The 22,121-nt window shown below is 37.9% G+C and overlaps 1 protein-coding gene and 1 long non-coding RNA gene across 2 annotated transcripts in view; one reads left to right on the top strand and one right to left on the bottom strand.

Annotated features, from left to right (window-relative positions):
- ADGRV1 (adhesion G protein-coupled receptor V1) overlaps positions 1-22,121 on the top strand; it is a 438,752-nt gene that overhangs the window by 70,886 nt on the left and 345,745 nt on the right. The window contains exons 23-34 of the mRNA XM_034773174.1: positions 1,207-1,387; positions 2,499-2,701; positions 4,147-4,276; positions 5,942-6,022; positions 9,121-9,260; positions 10,220-10,829; positions 11,814-12,029; positions 13,429-13,644; positions 15,022-15,266; positions 17,123-17,304; positions 18,070-18,881; positions 20,493-20,702. Coding sequence (XP_034629065.1) covers positions 1,207-1,387; positions 2,499-2,701; positions 4,147-4,276; positions 5,942-6,022; positions 9,121-9,260; positions 10,220-10,829; positions 11,814-12,029; positions 13,429-13,644; positions 15,022-15,266; positions 17,123-17,304; positions 18,070-18,881; positions 20,493-20,702 — 3,226 coding nt within the window. The remainder of the gene's footprint in view (positions 1-1,206; positions 1,388-2,498; positions 2,702-4,146; positions 4,277-5,941; positions 6,023-9,120; positions 9,261-10,219; positions 10,830-11,813; positions 12,030-13,428; positions 13,645-15,021; positions 15,267-17,122; positions 17,305-18,069; positions 18,882-20,492; positions 20,703-22,121) is intronic.
- The window catches only part of LOC117878749, a 35,627-nt gene continuing 22,616 nt past the window's right edge, over positions 9,111-22,121 (bottom strand). Inside the window, exons 3-6 of the long non-coding RNA XR_004646072.1 lie at positions 15,194-15,301; positions 13,207-13,281; positions 10,365-10,499; positions 9,111-9,228 (exon numbers count right to left, since the gene is read on the bottom strand). This is a non-coding gene — a long non-coding RNA (uncharacterized LOC117878749). The remainder of the gene's footprint in view (positions 9,229-10,364; positions 10,500-13,206; positions 13,282-15,193; positions 15,302-22,121) is intronic.

Consider the following 22,121-nt stretch of genomic DNA (forward strand, 5'->3'; position numbering starts at 1 on the left):
CCTCTCCCCCCCCCTGCCCCCTGCCAGCCCCGCCCCCAGAACCCCCCACCCCCCCCCCCCCCCCGCTCCTTGTCCCCTAACTGCCCCCTCCTGGGAGCCCTGCTCCTAACTGCCCTCCAGAACCCCACCCCCTTCCTAAGCCTCCCTGTTCCTTGTCCCCTAACTTCTCCCTCCTAAGGCCCCCCCCACCCTAACTGCCCCCCAGGACCCTACCTGTACCCTGACTGCCCAAAACCTTATTCACCCCCTTCCAGAAAGCCCCCCGAACTCCCGACTGCCCCCTCCAGAACCTCCCTTCCCCTTCTCCGACCCTCTGGCCCCCTTACCCTGCCGCTCGTCCCGGCACGCTGGGCAGCAGGGGAGGAGGAGCGGGGAAGGAGCTCCAGACTGCCGGTTGCGATCTGCAAATGCAGGGAGGGAGGGATCTTTGCTGCAGGGGAAGCAGAGGAGAGGCTCTCTCTGGCTGTCGGAGCCCCGTGTAAGTGGCACCATCCGGCTGGCTGCCCTGTTAGCTGCGCGCGCTCTGCATGGGAGGGGAAGTCCGGACATTTACAAATTCCCCCCGGACGCTATTTTTTAGCTCAAAAAGCCGGACATGTCCGGGGGAATCCGGACGAATGGTAACCCTAATTTTTTGCCTTCTAATATTGTGGTCATAAACATATAATATCAGCTGATCTAAGTATTTTGTGCAAGAGAATTAAAATTCAGGACACTAACAAACTCATAGTCTTCTGCTGGGACCACATAATACTAAGGCCATATAAGTATATGTAGATTGAAACCAGCCTCTAGTGATATTTTTAAACAATTAAATCCTATACAGCCAATCAGACTGACTATTGTTGCTCTGTGTGTAAAATATTTTTTAAAAATCTGGTCCTAAGTCAATTTTGAAAATGGGATTTAGGCTACTAAGTCAGTTGGGCACTTCAAAAAATTTTACCCCATATTATTTCTGAGATGCTAGTGTCTTTATGTTTGCAGTTAATAGTTTTACTATAAAATATTAGGTTGATTTACCTAAACATCAAAAATATTGCATACATCTTTTTAAAAACTGCATAGCAGATAAAACTAGATAAATGTAAGCATTCGGTGGGGTTTGAATAACAGTTACTGAAAAATCTCATGCTACACTTTTGCACTTTTTTATGTTATGTTATTATATTTGTTTAATTTCTGTGTGGATTCTTCCTTCTATAGGTCTTAAACTTGCATGTTCTTGATGATGACATTCCTGAGCTTAATGAATATTTCCGTGTAACATTAGTGTCTGCAGTTTCTGGAGATGGAAAATTAGGTTCAACTCCAACCAGTGGAGCAAGCATAGATCCAGAGCGGGAAACTACAGATATCAGCATCAAAGCCAGTGACCATCCATATGGTAACAGTGATGGAAATCGCATTTTTATTTCAAATAGTTTTGTTGGCTTTAATCTCAGGAGATGAAGAAGTTGCTCAACCTTGACAGCTGAGGATGCAGTACGCCTTTGTCAAGTTTGTCACTTACCAAAACAATAATTCATTATTTAAGGTACCCAAACTGACTATTTTTAAACAATGGGCCATGTTTAGCCCCATGGAACATGTGACCTTTCAGATACCCTAGGCAGGCAACTGAGGATTCCTTTGAATGGGCAAATCTGAGCCAGTATCGTTTTTTTCCTGAATAAAATTACATCAGCCAGTATAGGGGATGTTTTGGGAAAGAAGGGGATGTGGCCAGAGCACACTGTACTCCAGTGAGCTTCACTGGCTTAAGGGCCCTATAGAGACATTAGAAGCTGATCCAAATTAGAGTAGCACTTGAACTATTTTGACTAGCATCGAGGCCAGTTCAGCTCCCTGCGAGCCTGCAGTTGGAAAGAAAGAAGATGGATTAGTCACTTTTGCCTCACCCCCTCTGAACTCCTGCACAGCTGAGAATTTAGCCTGATGCTTTTACATATAAAATTGTAAAGTTGTATTCAGCAGACGAAGTTAGCAGTGCCCAAAAGAATAGTGACTATTAAGCAAGTGGATTGATGACAAAAGCCTTGCTCAGAAATGTCCACATTTGTAGAGTATCGTAAAGGACTGAGTAATTATTTTGCTAGTACATAAATAAAACAGTGTAGCAGTTGTTTTGTTGAGATGCCTGAGCAAGCAAGCTGTTTCTGAAAAAAAAAATTGTCAATCAAATCAACTCATTGAACTTGTAATATGCTGTGCTCCTCCTGGGAGGAGCCAAGTGCATTCTGTTCCCATTGAGGCGCAGGTACTTTGTTAAGATTCACTTGTGTATATTGCTTATCCATGTCAATGGGAGATGAGGGTACACAGCACTTCCTGGAAGATGCTTAAAACTGCATGATTGGCGCCCATTTTGTTTATATTCAGATGTTTAATTTCAGACGCTGCATAATAATGTTAAACATCGTGAAACACATTACATTATAGAAGGATTTTTCCTAGTACAGGTAAAACTGTAAATTGTTGTTTCTTGCATCTCTCAGGCTTGCTGCAGTTCTCTACGGGGTTGCCTCCTGGACCCAGTGATAAAATGGTTCTCCCAGCAACCACGGTGCCCCATATTACTGTTAAGGAGGAAATTGGACATATTAGGTTACTGGTAGTTCGTGCACAGGGCCTTCTTGGAACAGTTATGGTGGAATACAAAACAGTGTCACTGACAGCATTCAGTCCTGGAGACTATCAGGTATGTGGAACAGACTGATATACATGACTGATGCTTATTTGCGAATTCAGTTAGACTTGGGTGTCTCAGGTATTAGAGCTTTCTTTCCATCTGCGTTTTTTTTTTTTAAATGTTCAGAGAGTCTTACTAAACAAACCACTTCACAGTTCTCCCATTGATCATACCATGAGCAAGGTGAATGTTCAAGTTAGAATGTGTTTTGTACAAAAACAGCAACAAATATTCCGGTGTCGTCATGTTCATGTGGTCATTAGTTTGTTTCTGTATATGGAGCTTAGATTTTCCTAGAACTTTTGCCAAAACCCTCTAATTTTATGACTTCCCTTGTCTTGGGTCAGCGGGGTGTGTATTTCTCCATAGTGGGTGTTACTGTTGTAGAGAGGCTAATTACCTCCAGGATGCTCCCAGCTCCTGCTGCCCCCGGAGTGATAATTTGAGGTTAACACACATTTGAGTTACCCTAATGGAGCAGATTAGGGTTATATTTGATAATCATTGAGTGTCACTCTAAGGTGTGAATAATTAGAGATGCAAGCCTATGAGGGTGTGCATGCCTGTAATACTTAGTGGAGGAATACAAACCCACTGATGCTCACATACAGGTTTGCTCTGCATTTACACTAGAGCTCTCTTTCTTTGCCTGGTAGTTAGAGTATTCACCTAGAAGGTGGGAAACCCAAGTTCAAGTCCCTGATTCAATGATTGTTTAATTATTTATAAAAAGGAGAGAGACCCATACAATAATATCCGAGTGCCTGGTGGCTACGGCACTTTCATGAAATGTGGGAAACCTAAGTTCAAATCCATTCCCCACAACAGGGACAGGGTGTAATTGAACCCAGATTTTCCACCTCTCATCTGTGTGCCCTAACTAGTCAATTAAAAGTTATAAGGAAGGCAGTACCATTACCTATTTCTCTTCCTTGAGCTGTTTTGTGAATCTAGTCTTCTTTTGCTTTTGTTAAAATTCTCAAAATTTAAATGAAAAATTGAATCACGTTGAAACAAAAGTTTTCATTTCGACACTTCTGAAACATTTCAATTTTTGGTTTGGTTGAAAAATTTGGTATACTTGACACAAATTTGCAGATAGTTTCAGGTCAGCTGAAACTGCATTTTGCCCAACTTTCATTTACACAGGTAAGCATGCCCATGTTGAAACCTAATTTATGTGAATATGTTTGGATTGACTTGACTAAGTTGAACACACACAGAAGTGCACTTAGATGCTCACAACTATGAATTTGAGTCAAACTCTTTCTTGTAATGAAGGTGCAAGAGAATTCTGTGCCACTTTAAGTTTCAGACAGAAAGGAAAAAATAATTGGTTGTATAAATAGCAAATTTTTCCAGTAGCAGAATGGAAGTCTTTTTTGCTGCAGTGAGTTCGTACTGATACAATGAATAGACTTGAACAAAAGCATAAAGAACCTTTTATTTTTCAGAGTATTGCAGGCACCTTGGAATTTCAGCCAGGAGAAAGATACAAGTATATTACTGTTAACATCACAGATAATCCTGTCCCTGAACTGGAAAAAGCTTTTCAGGTTGAGCTACTGAACCCAGAGGGAGGAGGTAAGACTCACACATCAACTCTTTGCCTACATATGCACAACCTATTTTAGGCACTGAGGGCTTAGAATACTTAAATCCTGCTCAGAAGGTTTATCTTCCATGGCTGGAAATTTTTTCAAAAAGAGAGACTTAGGTTTAATTTTTTTTTAGAAAAATCTTCAGTTAATTCATTAATAATTGCGGAAAACAGCCATGCCTCAGAGAAACTTGAACTGGTTGAATGCTGTTAAGCAACTGGATTATTGCCATGCATTAGGTCATCTAAATAAGTGCTTTTTCTTTTCTTTTAGTATAGCTTTTTTTGCTTGATAATGAGAATTAGAATGATGGTAAAAATACTAACAGGTACCTGAAAAATCATCTATCTCAGTTCAACAGTTTAAAAATATATTTAAAATAATAATTAACATTAATCAAACAGAGCCAGATTAATCCCTTCTGACACTTAATTGAAGTTAAAGAAATTACACAAGAGATTAATTTGGCCCATAGTTTATTCAAATTGGTTATAGTAGTAAAAGGCTACATGGTTGGCTTAAGGGGCTAGGCTGCTGTAGCCATTTGATGGACAGTTGTTTGATAAGCTGAAGGATCTGTGAGAAGCTCAGGGAAACTTATACTAGAAGGTGCTTGCCCCAATCAGCTCCAAGTTCCTGTACTTCCTCCACCTGACACACCCAGACCACACCCAGACCTCCATTTCTTACACATCTTTGCTTTCTGCAGATGGTGCTTGTGGCACTGGTATAGAAAATACTGACTTCTCACAAAAAAATAAAAAATTTAAGTCAAAACCCAAAAATGTTTGTTCAAAATGCTGCTGCAGTGCTTTATGGGAGTTGTAGTTCGGATACCTTTATGCTCCCATTTTGTTCTATGAAGAAAGCTCCCTGTATGAACCTACATCTCCCATGATGTACCATGAAAAAATTTGTGTAGTTGACAACCAAACTTTTTTTGATCTAAAAACAGTTTTGACAGAAGATTTGCAGCTAACCTTAGTTTAAAGCTCCAATAGACAGACACCTTCTAGTACACACCTTCTTGTTCCCCCTCCAATATCTCTGAGTGCATACACCCAAAGTTACTACCATCCAATAAACTGGATTCTGAAGAATGTCCTGGACATTTCCTTAACTTTCTGAGGAAAGTCTCTCACTTCTGTCCCTTTGTTAACAGCACAAAAAATATAAATATATTCTCTGAGGAAACAGTAGCAACTAGTCAGTCATTTCCTCATTAATTCTATTCATTTTTAATTCTACTTCTCAGCTCCCAGTTACAAACCTACCCACAGTTTGTGATCTCCTTTTTGTTTACAGCTTGAAGTCCTGTCTTACAACTTCCTTCATGCTATATCACCTAAAATACTGGGCACCATTGCACAGTAGCTCTTCTTATCAATCATCAAACCCCTAATGGCTAATTGTCAAAATTGATTTCCTCATAATTACCTTAAATGTGATAATTTTAAATAAATAAAATGAATGTGCTGTGTATGCTGTTTCTGGCTTTGATCAGAGAACACGTATGCTTTCAAAGTCAAATTGGATGCTTTGCAGGAATATTCCCCTATTTTTTCCTTTTTGTCTAAAAATGTTTAAAGTGCTTTCTGTCTTCTCTGTGTTATAAATGTATATATGTGTATTGTGTGTCCTCTTGAAGTTGCTGAACTCTTTAGAAATGATGGCAGTGGTAGTGGTGACGGGGACTTGGAGTTCTTCCTTCCTGCTGTCCATCAACATGGTAAGCATCATGGTCTATCCTTTGTTTCTTAATTGATTACTGAAATTTCTTACCCCTAGTCCTCACTCATTTGGATTGGTTATAACTGAATTCTCTCTCTCTCTCTCTCTCTCTTTCTCTGCATTTCAACATAAGCTGAATTTCAATGACAATCAGCATAATTATTTATTCTGTAGAAAGTAGGAGCTTCTGTATAGTTAAGGTTGCATCCAAATTCCTTGTAACCCCCTTTGTTTTGTTCCTTTATAAATTTGACATGGAAAATTGGTTTGGCTGAATATTGCTGCATTTGCTCTACAAGCAAAACATGCAGAAAATCCGCTAAGTTGCAGGCAATTAAAAAAATACCCTGCTTTGATATTTTGACTCATGCCTGACGTAACTTGTGTTCAAACTTTACAAAAAAAAATTAATTTGAACCACAAAATAAAGCCAAACCTGAAAAATGATGTCTGTTTGTTTGAAGATTGAAAAAGTTTTGACTGCTTTTCCCCGCTATTTTTCATGTGTATGCTTGTCTGTGTTGCCTAGTTCAGGCCAGAAGCAGAAGTGTAGAAATACAGTAAATAAGTAGGGTCTATTCTTGGAGAATTTCCAGCCGCCTAGAAGCAAAAATAGCCTGTTTGTGTGAGACTTCCAACCCTGTTTTGCAGATCCAAGAAGTTTAGAGAAGCATCCAAACTATACTAAACTTATCCAAGCCAAAAAGTGCAAACCACTTTATTCATCTCTGCTTTTGAATTTCCTCAAATACAGATATTGTGATGGGTTGGATCACAGAAACCCCCCTGGGAGCTGCCACCCGATGTGCAAAGACTACCTCTGCTCCTGTTTTCCCTGCCAGCTCAGGACTCCAGTACCCTGTCTTGCTAAGCCAGACACTCCTGTCTGCTCCAACAAAGACCCAGGGTGTGAATTACTTGCCCCAAAGCTGCAGGCTTACCTGAAAACAGCTCATAGAAGTGTGCTTGTCTTTAACACTTAGATGCCCAACTCCCAATGGGTTCTAAACCCAAATAAATCCGTTTTACCCTGTATAAAGCTTATACAGGATATACTCATAAATTGTTCACCCTCTATAACACTGATAGAGAGATATGCACAGTTGTTTGCTCCCCCAGGTATTAATACATACTCTGAGTTAATTAATAAGTAAAAAGTGATTTTATTAAGTATAGAAAGTAGGATTTAAGTGGTTCCAAGTAGTAACAGACAGAACAAAGTTAAGTCACCAAGCAAAATAAAATAAAATGCGCAAATCTGTGTTTAATCAAACTAAATACAGATAAGATCCTCACCCGTTCCAGAATGCTCCCTTTGACAGGCTAATCTCCTTTTAGCCTGGGTCCAGCAATCACTCACCCGCTGTAGTTACTGTCCTTTGTTCCAGTTTCCTTCAAGTATCCTGGGGGAGAAGGGGTGGAGAGGCTCCTTCCTTAGCCAGCTGAAGACCAAATGGAGAGGTCTCCCAGGGGTTTAAATACACTTTCTTTTGTGAGTGGAGACCCTCTCCTTACCCTGTGTAGAATCCAGTCACAAAATGGAGATTTGGAATCACATGGGCAAGTCAGATGCCCATGCATGACTCAGGACTTGCAGGTAGCAGCCATTACCCACATGCTACCTTGAACGTCCTCAGGTAGACTTCTTATGTGGATTGGAGTCTTCCAAGCTCTTTTGTCTGTTAAGTGCTTCCTGACTGAGCACCTAATTTGCACATTCCTTTCCCAAGAAGTGACCAAACGTTCTAACTAAGGCTACTTAGAAATCAAGCAATTATAGAGCCAATGTTCATAACTTTGAACACACAAATGGTGCCTGCATACAACTAGGATGAACATAACCAGTAGATTATCAGCTTTGTAATGATACCTTACAAGAGACCTTTTGCATGAAGCATATTCCAGTTACATTATATTCACTTATTATCATGTTTCTATAATGTTCATATAGACTGCACAATGTCACAGATATATTCAAATAAGTGTGTGTGTGTATACACATACTTAATGGGGCTCCCTTCCTTGCTTCTGAAACGGTTTCTCAGATGACCTAACTACTGTATCGCAGTTCTCTTTCTTCCCCCCTTCTCTCCTAAATCCCTCTGTGATAACACCTTCCCTTTCACTCTTTGCTACTTGCACTGTGTGTTTTCATTAACTGTGCTTCAGAACTCTGGCCCCTCAGTTCTCAGTCACACACTGTTTTCTCCGTACTTTTCTGTCACTCTCTCCCTCACGCTAAGTGGAATGGGTGGCCAGCCCTGCTGTATTGAAACTAGAGATCATAATTCCATATTGATTTTTTTTAACAGCACTTTTTAAACATTCCTATTCAGGCCAATAAAGGAATGATTTTTTTAAAAATGCAACCATCATTATGTATACAATTGCATGTCTAACTTGCACATGTAACTGTCATAGTTGGGTATGCACATTAGGTCATTAGTGTACACATATGGTCAGTTAGATGTAAAAATGGCCATTTGCATGTTTAGATATGAGTTCTGTGGTCATAACTGTGCGTGCAAGGTTGCTGTGTGATGTTATACATACAGTTTTGTAACTGGGTCCTAATAGTCTCCAGTAATTTTAGAACTAGAATACTTTCTTTGTAAAAATTGTCTTCCAAAAAATAGCAAGAATATTTTTGAGTATGCACACAAAAACACCATAAAAGATTTTCAAAGATGACTAGGTGATTTAGACACAACTCGATTAATTTTTACTGAGAGTTTTGTGTCTAAATCTGCTAATTGACTGAAAAATCTCATTCTTTGCCTTTATAATGTAATTGAAAAAATAAGACCCTGACTAAAACAAATGCATGATCACATTCAGAGTTAATTGCATTGAATTTTGTAGTGCATTTCCAGTAATCTCAATTTGTTAATGGAAGGAGTAGAGTTATAAAACTGAGCAAACTCTTCTGTGTGCATAAACTGCTTAGATACAGAGTTTACCTTCAGTTAGTAAGCCTTCATGCAGAAAATATTCTGTTCGTCGTTCCCATAGTAAACTTCTTCTTTTAGCTTTTGCTTTGGTGTAACTGAAGTTACTGAAAAACTAATTCAGCTTTCTTGGAATTTGTACCTACAGCCAGCCTGGGAATAGCATCCCACGTCATAGTGACCATCGATGCCTCTGATGATGCTCATGGTGTGTTTGAGTTCAGTGCTGAGTCGCTCTTGGTCAATGGGACAGAACCTGAAGATGGAGACAGTGTAATTGTGCTTCAGGTCACTAAACTTTGCTTTTCATCTGTTGCTACATAATCCTCTTCTATTATTTCTTTCATTAGGATTTCTGTGATCCTTTATCACAGGGTTATAGACTTGTGATTGTAACTTGAACAAACTGTACATCCTTTTCACAATGCTTAGTTAATAATTACTGTCTCCAATTTATAAGGTCAAATTTATAATCCAACAAGTGTAATGTAATATAATAATCCAAGTGTAATGTAATAATATGATATCAGTTAACAGATATTTTAAAAATATTTCATCATCCATTCAAATATTAGGTAGACGAGAACCTCAGAGTTACAAATACCTCGGGAACGGAGGTTGTTCATAACTCCGAAATGTTCATAACTCTGAACAAAACATTATGGTTGTTCTTTCAAAAGTTTACAACTGACCATTGACTTAATACAGCTTTGAAACTTTACTATGCAGAAGAAAAATGCTACTTTTAACCACCTTAATTTAAATGAAACAAGCACAGAACAGTTTACTTACCTTGTCAATTTTTTTTAACTTTCCCTTTATTTTTTTAGTAGTTTATGTTTAACACTATACTGTACTATATTTGCTGTGTGTGTGTGTATGCTGATTGCATACTTCCGGTTCCAAATGAGGTGTGTGGTTGACCGGTCAGTTCATAACTTTGGTGTCTGTATCTCTGAGGTTCTACTATATTAATTTCTTATTAACGAAACAGAATTGTTGATGGTATAAATTATTTTCTTACATAAATATTAAAAGAGAGGGTGACAAATACAGAAGATGGAAATGCAGCCTAGCTGAGGCAGTAATGGTTATAGATTTGCAATTGCAATAGGTGTTTATATTTAACCCATTGTGTTACAGTTTTGCAACTCTTTCAATAGACTGAGATTGGGATTTTGAGAAATATCCTTTTTCCTCCCCTTTATAGTACAAACATATTTAATTTTTCATATTTTGCACTTTAGGTTGTCAGAAATCAGGGGGCTTTGTCCTGTGTCACTTTGCATTGGATCATAGTCTGTGATCCTACTGAAGATCTGATCTCTACCTATGGCAATATAACTTTTGATATAGGGCAAAGAAGAGCAAATATAACAGTGCAAGTTTCACCTGATGAGTATCCTGAACTGGATAAGATGTTTTCTGTTTTGATCATCAATGTTTCCAGTGGTCGTCTTGGAATTCGTACTAACGCTGCATTAACTGTTCTAGCTAATGATGATCCATATGGAATTTTCATCTTTTCTGAGAAAAACAGACCAATCAAAGTTGAGGAAGAAACCAAAAACATCACCCTAACAATAGTACGATTAAATGGTCTCCTGGGTACAGTCATGGTAACATACAGAACCATGGATGATGATGAAAAATCACCCTATCTGAAATCAAATGTTGCCAGAGCAACACAGGAAAGAGACTATATACCCATTTCTGGATTTGTGATCTTCAGAGCCAATACAAGTGAGGCTAGCATAACTCTTCCTATTTTAGATGATAAGGATCCAGAGAGATCAGAATCTGTGTTTGTGGAGCTACTCAATATTGCTTTGGTGGAAAGGGTGCAGGATAGACCAAGTAAGTGCTTTACACATTAATTGTGTGCATTTTAGAGACTTGGTAATTGCAGTAGAATTTAACTGATCAAATTATAGTTAGCTTTCCTACCTCAAAATGTATTAATTTAAAAGGTTTCTGTGTTATATTTGGTGTTCTGACCATGTATTACCTTAAAATATTCCTTTGTCAGGATGTTACTGAAAACAATATGATTGTATTTCTTGTCCCTTTTGTATTATTTTAACTGAGGCTTCTCTGGCCATGTAAATTACAAGGTTGACTGTGAGCATGAGGTTCTGTTGATCAATCTCATTATTCTTGAGAAGCATTGCATAGTGAAATGACCAATTCGAGATTATATTGCATGCTGACCTTATACTTTGCTATATCATGAACTTTTATGTGTTTCTTTTAAATACACAAAATGCATGCTGATCAGCCATTCAGTGCTGTTTTGGACACTATAGACTGATTTGCACTTCAGAGTTCCCAAGCTTGTCTAATTAATTCTCCTACCCATTCTTGATAAGCAGGAAAACTTCAAATCTCTCTCTGTGGGGAGAGTGAATGGTTATGTATATTTCATCATAAGAACCACAGAAATAATACTCTGATAGAGACTGTAGTGTGATTGCTACAGACCCGATAGAGAAATGAATGAATAACTAATGATTTGGCACTGTCCCACCTTTTTGAGAAATAGGCTGCTCATGTATATACCACTTCAGAGGCTGTGATAGAAAACTCCTGCAGTACGATATCAAGCTGTGCACTTCAGGATTTGTTGTTATATTGTAATTTCAATAAACTGTCTACAAACTTTGTGTGAGGTTGTGAAGTGTACTCTCTATGCAACTATAACTACTTTCAATAAACGAGTTTTGTTGATGACTGGTGGCAACTGATAAGATACCATGAAATTCACCTAAGTCTCTGAGGTCTCCTGTAGGTATACAATAAAGATCCCAGACTCTCTCTTACCAAGTTCCTGTTGTATTTCAGTTGTGAATTCTCCTCGCCTTGGACCTAAGGGTGATACAGTAGCTCATATAATTATCAATGCCAATGATGATGCTTTTGGAACACTTCAGCTGTCCGCTCCAGCTGTGCAAGTTGCTGAAAACTATGTTGGACCGATCGTCAATGTGACCAGAACTGGGGGAATATTTGCAGATGTTTCTGTGAAGTTTAAAGCTGTGCCAATAACTGCAACAGCTGGTAAGAAAAGAGAACTGTAAAAATACACATACTGTGTCAAGGTTGCAATCCAATACATAGCATATACTCTCTAGCAAGGAAAATCAACAGGAGTAATGAGAAGTTCACTTGAGTAGTAAATGAGTAATAAAGAACATAGGTCCTGTGCTGTATGCCAGCAGAAAAAAATACCGTTTTAGTTAATAGCAATTATTAAAGAAACTATTAAGGGATATATGGTTTATATGACTGTGAGTAATACACATCTGCTTTTTAAAAGGGGCATTGTCATTTTAGAGTCGAGCCAATTTAAATAAATGAGTTAAAAGCAGTTTCAGGATTAAGATCAGCTTCCCATTTGGGGCTTTTATAGATCCACATTTTACTATTTTAAAAAACTGGTATGTGTCTCCTGATGTTGTCTGAAAAATCCAAAGAGACAGTGGAAACTGTTTAACTTGGACCTTGATCCTGCAAACATTTAAGCACATGAATAATGGCATTAAACTAAGAAAACAAGATAAACAAAGTGAAACATCAGAGAAATATGTTCTCTTTACTCTCTTTCAGCTGTCATAAACTCTGATGTTACTTGTAACAGTAATAGGGAAAATAACACCATGCAGATGTCTGATTTTTAAGTTGATTGTCATCTTTTATATAAACATTATAGTTATATTATTGCTAAGGACTTGTCTTCACTGCAGTCTTAGCTCAAAGCTATAACTCGAGTGTTGCTCGTAACCTGGGGTCCACACACACAAGTCTCTAGCTCAAGTTAAGTGGCGGTTTAAGCTTGAGCTAGCTGATCCGGAGGTGAGGGTGTGTGTGGGGGGACAGGGTGCTGCTGAAGCATAAGCTAATAATTCAGTGGGTAATCGGGATGCAGCAGCTCCAATTACAGCAACTCATCAGCTGCTAATGTAATCACTCTGCTAACCAATCGCTCTGTATAGCTTGAATGGTGTTTTCACAGTGTGGTCACTCTTACTAGAGTGAGCAAATGGTTGCAATTTGTTAGCTAACTCCACTTGGAAAAAGGTGCTTCTTGTCACTAGTGCCACCTGGAACTCTAAGAGCAGTTGGCAATACAAACACAACCCCAAACTGGAAACCACTTTGATAGAATGGACGTATCCCATTCAACAATGGGATTGGACAACACCAGCCACTGTCTCCAAATGCTTCCCCCATTTACCAGTATAATTGCCATCTTGTCCAAGCTGAGCCTCAACCATTTCTCTGCTGTCCAAGCCACAGACTCCGCCAGGCACTAGAAAAGCAAAGTTACTGCATTGTTTGGGTTTGCAGAAAAAGGAGTTTTATTGAGTGCTGTGTGCAATGAAGATAGGAATAACAGCATGTAGGAATTGTGTTTAAAACGTTTCCTGAGGTAACAACATAGTTTTTCTATGCACAGGTGAAGACTACAGTGTAGCCTCATCAGATGTTGTCTTACTAGAAGGGGAAACCAGTAAAGCTGTGCCAATTTATATCATTAATGATATCAACCCTGAGGTTGAAGAAACCTTTCATGTGCAGCTGCTGAATCAAACAACAGGAGGAGCCTTGCTTGGAGCATTGACTCAATCAGTCATTACCATTGAGGCCTCTGATGATCCATTTGGATCTTTTGGTAAATTGGACCCATTTGAATGTCTTTACTCTCTCTTCTTTAACAAATCTGTTTAGACATGTCGTGGATGTACTGTATCTTCCAGGATGTGCAATGGTCTCCCTCTTAGCTGAGCCATTGCTGTGTATTATGGGAAATACACGCTGGCCAGGGAGCCCGGCTCTGAGGAGAGAATGGGTGCAGGAGGCATCCTAATTACAGCTCCCACGAGGCCCCATGAGGCTCAGTGGAACACTGTTTAATGTTGAACCAAGACAAAATGAAACGTTTCATTTCAGTTAAAATGAGAATGTTTCGATATAACCTAATGGAATTTTTTTTGAAATTCCATGGAAAAACTTTGCTATTTCTAGTTTTTATCCCATTCGGGACAAAAACAAATGTCCAGAATTTCCAGCAGGTTAGAAATCTGCAAAACTGGGGTGGATTTAAACCAGTGACCTAGAAATGAAAACTCTGTGTGCCATCACTAACCCCGTAAACCATCCTGTCTCCTGCGTTACTAAATAGTCAACCAATATCATGTTTAAACAACTGGGAGTTGAAAAAAATCACATATATAGAGGAAGTTGCATATTACTATTTTCCATGGAATTTTTCCCCATCTACTATCTTTACAGTAGAATTGATTGAGAGAAACGGGGAAATTGTGTGGGAAAAAATTCAGAGTAATTTTCATTCTGCAGGTTTTGAAAAAGAACAAAGTTTGTGCTCATTTGAAATTTTTTATGAAAATTTGTTTTTAAATGTTTTGGTACAAAAATGTTCATTTTTGGCATTTTGATTTTTCCTTGTGTTCTGCCTTTTTTCCTCTTTCCCTCTTTGTTTTTTATTTCCATTTTGTAACTGCAAAAGAGGAAAAGACAGAAAAATAGTGATCTAAAATAATGAAAAATGGCTATTTTTTCCCAGTTTTGTTTCTTTTTTTAAAAAGGATATAGTAAAACCCCTAATTTTTGTGAAAAATCTCTGATTTTGGGGAAAAAAACATTTTTGAGAAAACATTTTAGTGTGAAATATTTAGATTAGATCTATCTGATTGCTGTTTCTGTTCTCTTGCTGGGAAAGGTGATCAAAAGTGGCTCTTAATGTCCCTCTCTTTCATTTCTTAGTAAACATGTAGTGAAAGGTTCCTGTTTCATGTTTGGGAGTTTACCCATCACTTACCTGAACCATATATAGACAAAGCTAGTAGATTTAGCACCTCCATTTCACAAACACCAATTATAATCTCATGTCAAATAAAATAAATTAAAAGTAGTTTAATTCTGCAAAAGGTTTCAGCAAAATGAACAAACAATTTTAATGAGGAATTTTTGATTCCTTAAGCCTCAATGCTAGTGATGAGGATTTAAGTCTCTCTACCATGTACTTCAGTTTTTCAGGTCAATGAACTCACTGCTGAAGAGCCAGAGTTCAATTCGGTGGTGGTAAACTTGCCAATGATCCGCAATGCTGGGACACTCGGCAATGTTACCATTCAGTGGGTTGCCACCATGAATGGACAGCTTGCTACTGGTGACTTGCGTGTTGTCTCAGGTAATGTTACCTTTGCCCCTGGGGAAGCCATTCAGACGCTGTTGTTAGAGATCCTGGCTGATGATGATCCGGAAATCCAAGAGGTGAGTTGAACATCTAGACCCTATCTGGAATGACACTGTCCAGAAATATTTATTATCTCTGTTTTATATAGTGATGGGTTAGAAACCGAGAGATTTTATTCAAAACAAAGGGAAATCAAGCTGAAAATACTGTTCTGGAAAATTATAAAACAATTTTCAGATACACTAATTAGTATTTATTCTTTGATCCTTGCTGCTGATCTTCTTCTATAAGATTCTCATTTATTCACAAATATATTGAATATCTAAGCAATGTAATCTTTTTCTTAGGTTTGGTTTACTAGTGATAGATACATTGAACCTGATTCACTATCTAGCTGAACATCATAGAATTATATTGCAATATGTATGGGAAATAAAACTAAACACCTGGTTACAATATGGATTAATTGGAGTGGTTAAATCTGACCCATGGTAAGGCAAAACTGAAATCAGTGGTGTTGCACCGGTTTACACAAGGGCTGAACATACACCATTATATAATCTAGAGAGAAACAGTGCTATGGGGATGGGAGAGAAATTATTACAATATGATCAAACATGTTACTAAAGATTGTGCAGTGTAACTAAGAGGGGAAATTATTTCAAATTTAAGTGTGCACATTTTTTGAGTAATTTATGTTTTGTGTCCGACTTGGTATGAAGTTTTGAAAGCGTTTCCTATTTTGTTATAAGTTTTAGTTCTTCTGAACTATTCTGGTCATGAGCCTAAGAAAATATAGTATTTCAGTATTTTTTTTAAATAAAGGAATGAAAATAATCCTGAGACCAAAAAGAATTTTCTATCTGGTTTGGTTTACACCAGCATCATGTTAAAATAAATGATTAAGCCAATTAAAACAAACTCTCTTGACTCTGTGGCTATGTTTAGACTCTTTCAGAGTATCTTCCCTATTTTTAATTAGATAGAGAACCTTTTGCTCTACAAAATTGCCTATCGTTTGTGTCATGCAACAGTGTGTATGATGAAGAATGTAATGAATAAGTTTTAGGGCTTTTTGTGCACATGAAACTTTTTGCATGCAAACAAATACATGCACATTTTTCATGCACTAAAATATTCATGACCAGTTGATGGGATTTCTACATGCATGTAAAATCTAACTGACCATGGGTGTTCAGACTACATTAAAAGGGGTGTTATAGTAGAGATTTCCACTAGTGTAGATCATGTTTTACAGGTAGTATGAATTTTGGTTATGGGCAGGGAGTATATCCCTGACAGTTGTACTTCTTAGCAGTAGTGGGGAGAAGAAATCTTCACTATGTCTTACGCAGTGTCTGTCATGTGTTTCAGGGATTATAGCTCCTCATATCCCTTGATAATATACCTATGGCACACACCTTCTATAGTTATAGCAATGCTATTTATGATACTATATAGTAATAACTCTACCTTTTACTTTTCACTTACTATGATGCAATGCTGGAATGACTATGGGGGGAAGCCAGCAGCATCCCAAAAATCGGATTCCCCAAACTTTAATGGGTAGATAGGAGTATAGGAACATGACTTAAATTGATTCAGTGACAACTGAAGCTGTGCAACTCACTGCCCACCCAGAACACTTCTGTCTAAGTCTTTTAATCTGTATTGTTTTCTGTTTAACACGTAGCGCTTAAACAGCCCTTTAAATCCAAACATTTTAGAAACATGAAGGGCTATATTATGAACCCTTTGGTGTTATTGATGTTGTTATTGATTGTTCCTCACATGAGTAGTCCCACTGCAGTCAATGGACTACTTATTAATGCTCACCAATGGGAGCCAATGGTTCAGACCTAGCTGGCCCTAAATGATTTATCTTGGTTTCACAACATAATGTTATTAAGGAAAGTCTAATTATATTTTTTAGGTTATCTGTGTGCAATTAACCCAGGCCTCGAATGGAGGTGCTATTGGGTTAGATGGCATGGCAAATATTATAATACCTGCCAATGATAATCCTTATGGAACAGTCTATTTTCATCACACCTTGTACCGAATTCAGGAGCCACTGGAAAGAAGTTCATTTGTAAACATAACTGTCAAGAGAAGGTTTGTTTAATGTTTGTTTTTTATGTAAGCATTCGTGGTCCTTCTCCTTTTTCTTTACTGAAATTACAACTCCATGGTTTTTTTCTCATTTTAAATTTTGTTCTGATTTCCTTCTTGTACCGTTTAACTTGTCATCTAATCAGAGTAGTCTTTGGCTCCTAAATTTATGCTCTTTTAGCTTAAACCAAGTATGTCTCTTTATCAGAAACATCTATAAAGAAACATCTTTTTAAATTTGTCTTATTAATTCTTATAAACATTTAGGGCAAGAGCGTCCCCTGCTCCCAGGAGTCTAGATGGAGGATAAAAGAGGGCAAGGCTCAATATGGCTGTGTAGAAGCTATCTATATCATGGCTCAAGCATGGGGGAGGGAGAGCAGGCATTACTTCTGTGATATGACCTCCTATGAATAACTGGAAGGAGACAGAGGACAGGGCAAGACCGGTCTGGCTTCTCTCCCTTGCCATTCAGCAGAGCTAGCAGGTGGCAAGGGGAGTAATCTGCATTGTTTCTGCTATGTATGATTAACCATAACACGTTCTATAAATAATCAAATGTGCCTTCCACAGGTAAATTATTCTAGTAGCGGCTTCAGAGAGGATGGATTTTGAATGGTGTTTAGATTATTTGAAACCATTGAACAATTTTGAAAAGGCTGATAACTTGTGTTCAGGTCACTCTTCTTAATGTAGAGACCTACAGATATAAGAAAAACTGTCTTCACTTATTAACATGACTCTCTTCTCTATCACCACATCTTTTAGTGAGGGAAGATTTGGTCAACTGCAGGTGTTCTACAGTACTTCTGAGGTTGATGTAGTAGCTCTTGCAATAGAGCAAGGCCAGGATATGCTGTCCTACTATGAATTTCCTGTGCAAGGAATTTCTAACCAGCTGTCAAGGACTGAAGTGAATATCTCAACAGCAAGTGATCCATTACACACCTGTGCAATTCAGTGCCTAAAAGAACAAGCATGTTTAGCCTTTACATTCTCTAGTGCCTCTGGGTTTCCTTTGTGTTTTTGGCTGACATCATGGATCAGCCCAGTAACCAACAACTCAGGATTCTGGATCTACAAGAAAAATGTCACCAGTTTGTCCTCTCTTTTTGGTGCACAAGCCATTGCTGGCAGTGACTACGAATCAGTTACAAGTCAGTGGGCCATAATGTTGGAAGGGGAACAGTTTGCAAATCTCACAGTTACCATACTTCCTGACAATTTGCCAGAATTGGATGAGAAGTTTACTGTATCCCTTTTGAAGGTTGAACTGATGAACACCTCAGCCAGCTTAAAAAACCAGCCAATGATAGGAAAGCCAAATACCTCCACAGTTGTCATAATGATGAATGGAGATGCCTTTGGAGTGTTTGTGATCTACAGTGTAAGTCCCAATGCAACAGAGAAAGGTCTATATGTGGAAGTTGAAGAACGTCCTCATACCAATGTGCAGCTTATGATACACAGAACAGAAGGCAGCCTGGGACAGGTGACAGTGGAATGGAGTGTGATTGGTGGAACAGCTACCCAAAACTTGGATTTTGTAGGTGATGGTGAGATTCTGGTGTTTGCTGAAGGTGAGGCAAGGTTTACATTCATTTTTTCCCTTTCTAGATGGAGAAAGGTAGAGGGACATAGATAAGCAGATTTCTTGACTTTTAAACCTGGGTGTCAATTTACTGCTCGGCTATGTCTCCTGGAATACACTATGTTGTCTGATAGATGTACATTCTCAAGCATATTGTGATATTTAGCAGCTCATCAGCATGAGCCTCAAGATCCAATCTCCTGTAATAAAATATATATAAATGTAATAGTAAATTTTTTAAATATGACTGGGTCCTTCAGGGAATGTTGCACTGTAAAGGGTCTGGTTCTCATCTCATTTACACTGAATAACTCCACTGAAGGGAGTAGTTGTACCAGTGTAAGTGAGATCAGGATGAGGCACAAAGTGTTGTTTTTTCATCCTTCAGTGAAAAAACTAATCTTTATAAGGCCAAACTTTTAAGATGGCTGCCCCCGCTTCCGCAATTAGCTGTGTTCTTGAAATGAAAGCATCTTTTTTATTTTAAAAGATTTTATTAATTTCACAACAAACGAAGTATACCTAAGAATTTACAAGTGAGACAAATGAGTAACTGGCAGACGTTGCTTATATGCAATACAGCATGACACATACATCATTTTGAGAAATGATTGAGATAGTTAGTTTACAAGCAACTGAAGGGAGTGTAATATACACTTTTTTACTATGCCGTTTATGTTGATGAGTCATCAAACTCCAACTAATGACCAGCAACAGTAATTCTGACACTGAGATATAATTTTGTTGGTACTTTATAAAAAAGCTTCATACTAAACAGATTAAAAAAGAATTAAAAAGACAGTATAGTAAGAAATATGTATTTTGTAACCAAGTATTTTCATAACCCTAAAACGTACTTAGGTATTTCACATACATTGAACAATAGGATTGTATTGGAAATTTAAATGGTCCTTTGGGAACTGGTTGACTAGTACAGTTTGCTAGTTATATTGGTCTGATTGGGTAGCATGCAAGATAGATACCAAGTCCAAGTGAAAGGGTTGTGGGATGAGTGGATTGTTGAATGCAAACCCTGAGTCAGTCTATTCCAATTCAATTCATACAAGTGTGTGTGTGTGTATATATATATATATAATATGTGTGTGTGTAGACCCCTATATATACAGCATTTGGATTGTTATTTAAACTCAGACTTGGTAAGACTATTCAAATTCAGTTCATTAGAGAGAAAAGCATACACTGTTGTTTTCTTTTACAAGAACAGCTCTCCCCTTTTCCAAATAGAGTTAAAAAGCTGAAGTAAATGCTGAGTGATTAAAGTGTTCGGAGCCCTCAAAAGTTAATTATTTCCTGTTTGAAGGCTGTTTGTTATAATTTACATGGTACGTTCAATAGCTGTTGCAGTGGTATAGATTTACATAATTTATATATTTTTAAGTATTTCCTAACAAAGAGGATGATTAAGCCCCTTTTGAAAGTGTAGAATCATAGGGTTAGAAGGGACTGCAAGGTCATCTAGTCAACCCCCTCTGCCAAGATACAGAATTTGTTGTGTCTAAACCATCCAAGACAGATGGCTATCCAGTATGTCATTTATTATGGCTTTGATACCTATATTTTCTTCTATTTTTCCTTACAGGTGAAACTAAAAAGATGGTCACATTGACCATTTTAGATGATCCAGAGCCAGAGGATAATGAAAATATTATAATCAGCCTGACCCATACTGAAGGAGGAAGTCGTATTCTTCCTAGCTCAGACACTGTCACTGTGGTTATTCTGGCTAATGACAATGTGGCAGGAGTTATTAGCTTTCAGACCGCCTCAAGATCTGTTATTGGTCATGAAGGTGGGTTCCTCTTTATGTTGACCTCATTAGCTCCATTTTCGATCAACTTCCTTATTCATACTTTCTCTTAATGAGGACTTACATTGTTTGTCCATTTAATTGTGTTGGTAAAAGTAATCAGAGAACCATTAGGTATATGCAAACAAAGGACTATCTAGCTACCCTTCATGTGTTCTATTGTAGTTTAGATGTCTTTCAAATATAAGACTCAGAAAACCCATTGACTGGATAGAGAGAGATTGGGTTCAAAACATTCTATATAACTTCAGCAGTACTTCCCATTTGCTTTCTAAAGCTCATACCTTGTCACTCTAGTTTTAACACCTAGTAGCCCCTTTTTAACTTTTCCCCTTATATTCATTTAGTGCCAAATTCTGCACATGGATACAACTCCTTTTGACTTCATATTATATAGGTTCCTATGCATATCTAGCAGTGGTCTTATGTATAACTTCATATAAAATAGAATAGAATCTGTTAATGATTCTCACCTGCTTTAAATATTCTGAAAGACACTACTAAAAAGATATGGGGACCTTGTTAAGGGTTAGCACATCTTTTCTCTTTTTTTCACTCCCTCATTGCCCTGCTAGTGGGTGAATTACCACTTGTGTTTTGATTGTAGCCACCAATTTGGGGTATATTAGTCCTTTCTTGTCATTGTCAGGCTTAAAATAGTGTCATGTGGACATTCAAGAAGAACTATAAGAGTTTGAATTGAACAAAATGTTTTTCTACTATTGCCTTAAAGCGGCACATTGCATGTTTGGTCTAAAGGTTTGCTGTATTTTCAGATATGATGGTGATTGCCTTGGTTTGTCTTTTGCTTGAATCTAAAAGAGCTACTGCATCATATTCCTCTAAAATTTGATAAGCAGTCTGTCAGGACAAACTAAACAAAACAGACATTCATTTCCCAGAGAATATGTATACTGTACTTTTTTGTTGGAAAAAAAAATTCTCAATTGATCTTTGTAAACCAAATATGTTAATTGCTATACATGAAAGGACATCATAATTCTCTTTGAAAATTTTATGTAGGTGGTTTATGTTGATTCTGTGCTGGTGTGTGCCTCAGTTTTCATCTTTATTCCTCTGCATTAATGGTTCTGATCAGCATGTCAAACCAGCTGTAATCTGACAAGCTAAGAAGAGCCATCAATGAGCACAAGGAATTAACAAAAACTGTCTTGGTACCAGAGATTATGGTGACCCTTATGAGTCTTTTCAACTGGTTAAAGTTAATTTACAAAACAGTAGCAAAACTGGTACTTTGGAACTGAAATGCTTTGTTGTTATATTTGGAAACTCCACTGAGCATTGATTCTCCAGCTACTAAAGAACAAGAATGCATTGGCTTGCAGCAAGAAAAAATAATCCTATAGAATCTTTTGGTTAAAAAGAGTGAACTAGGTCTTC

Source organism: Trachemys scripta, chromosome 6 (assembly GCF_013100865.1).
Source record: "Trachemys scripta elegans isolate TJP31775 chromosome 6, CAS_Tse_1.0, whole genome shotgun sequence".
NCBI classification, from domain to species: domain Eukaryota; kingdom Metazoa; phylum Chordata; order Testudines; family Emydidae; genus Trachemys; species Trachemys scripta.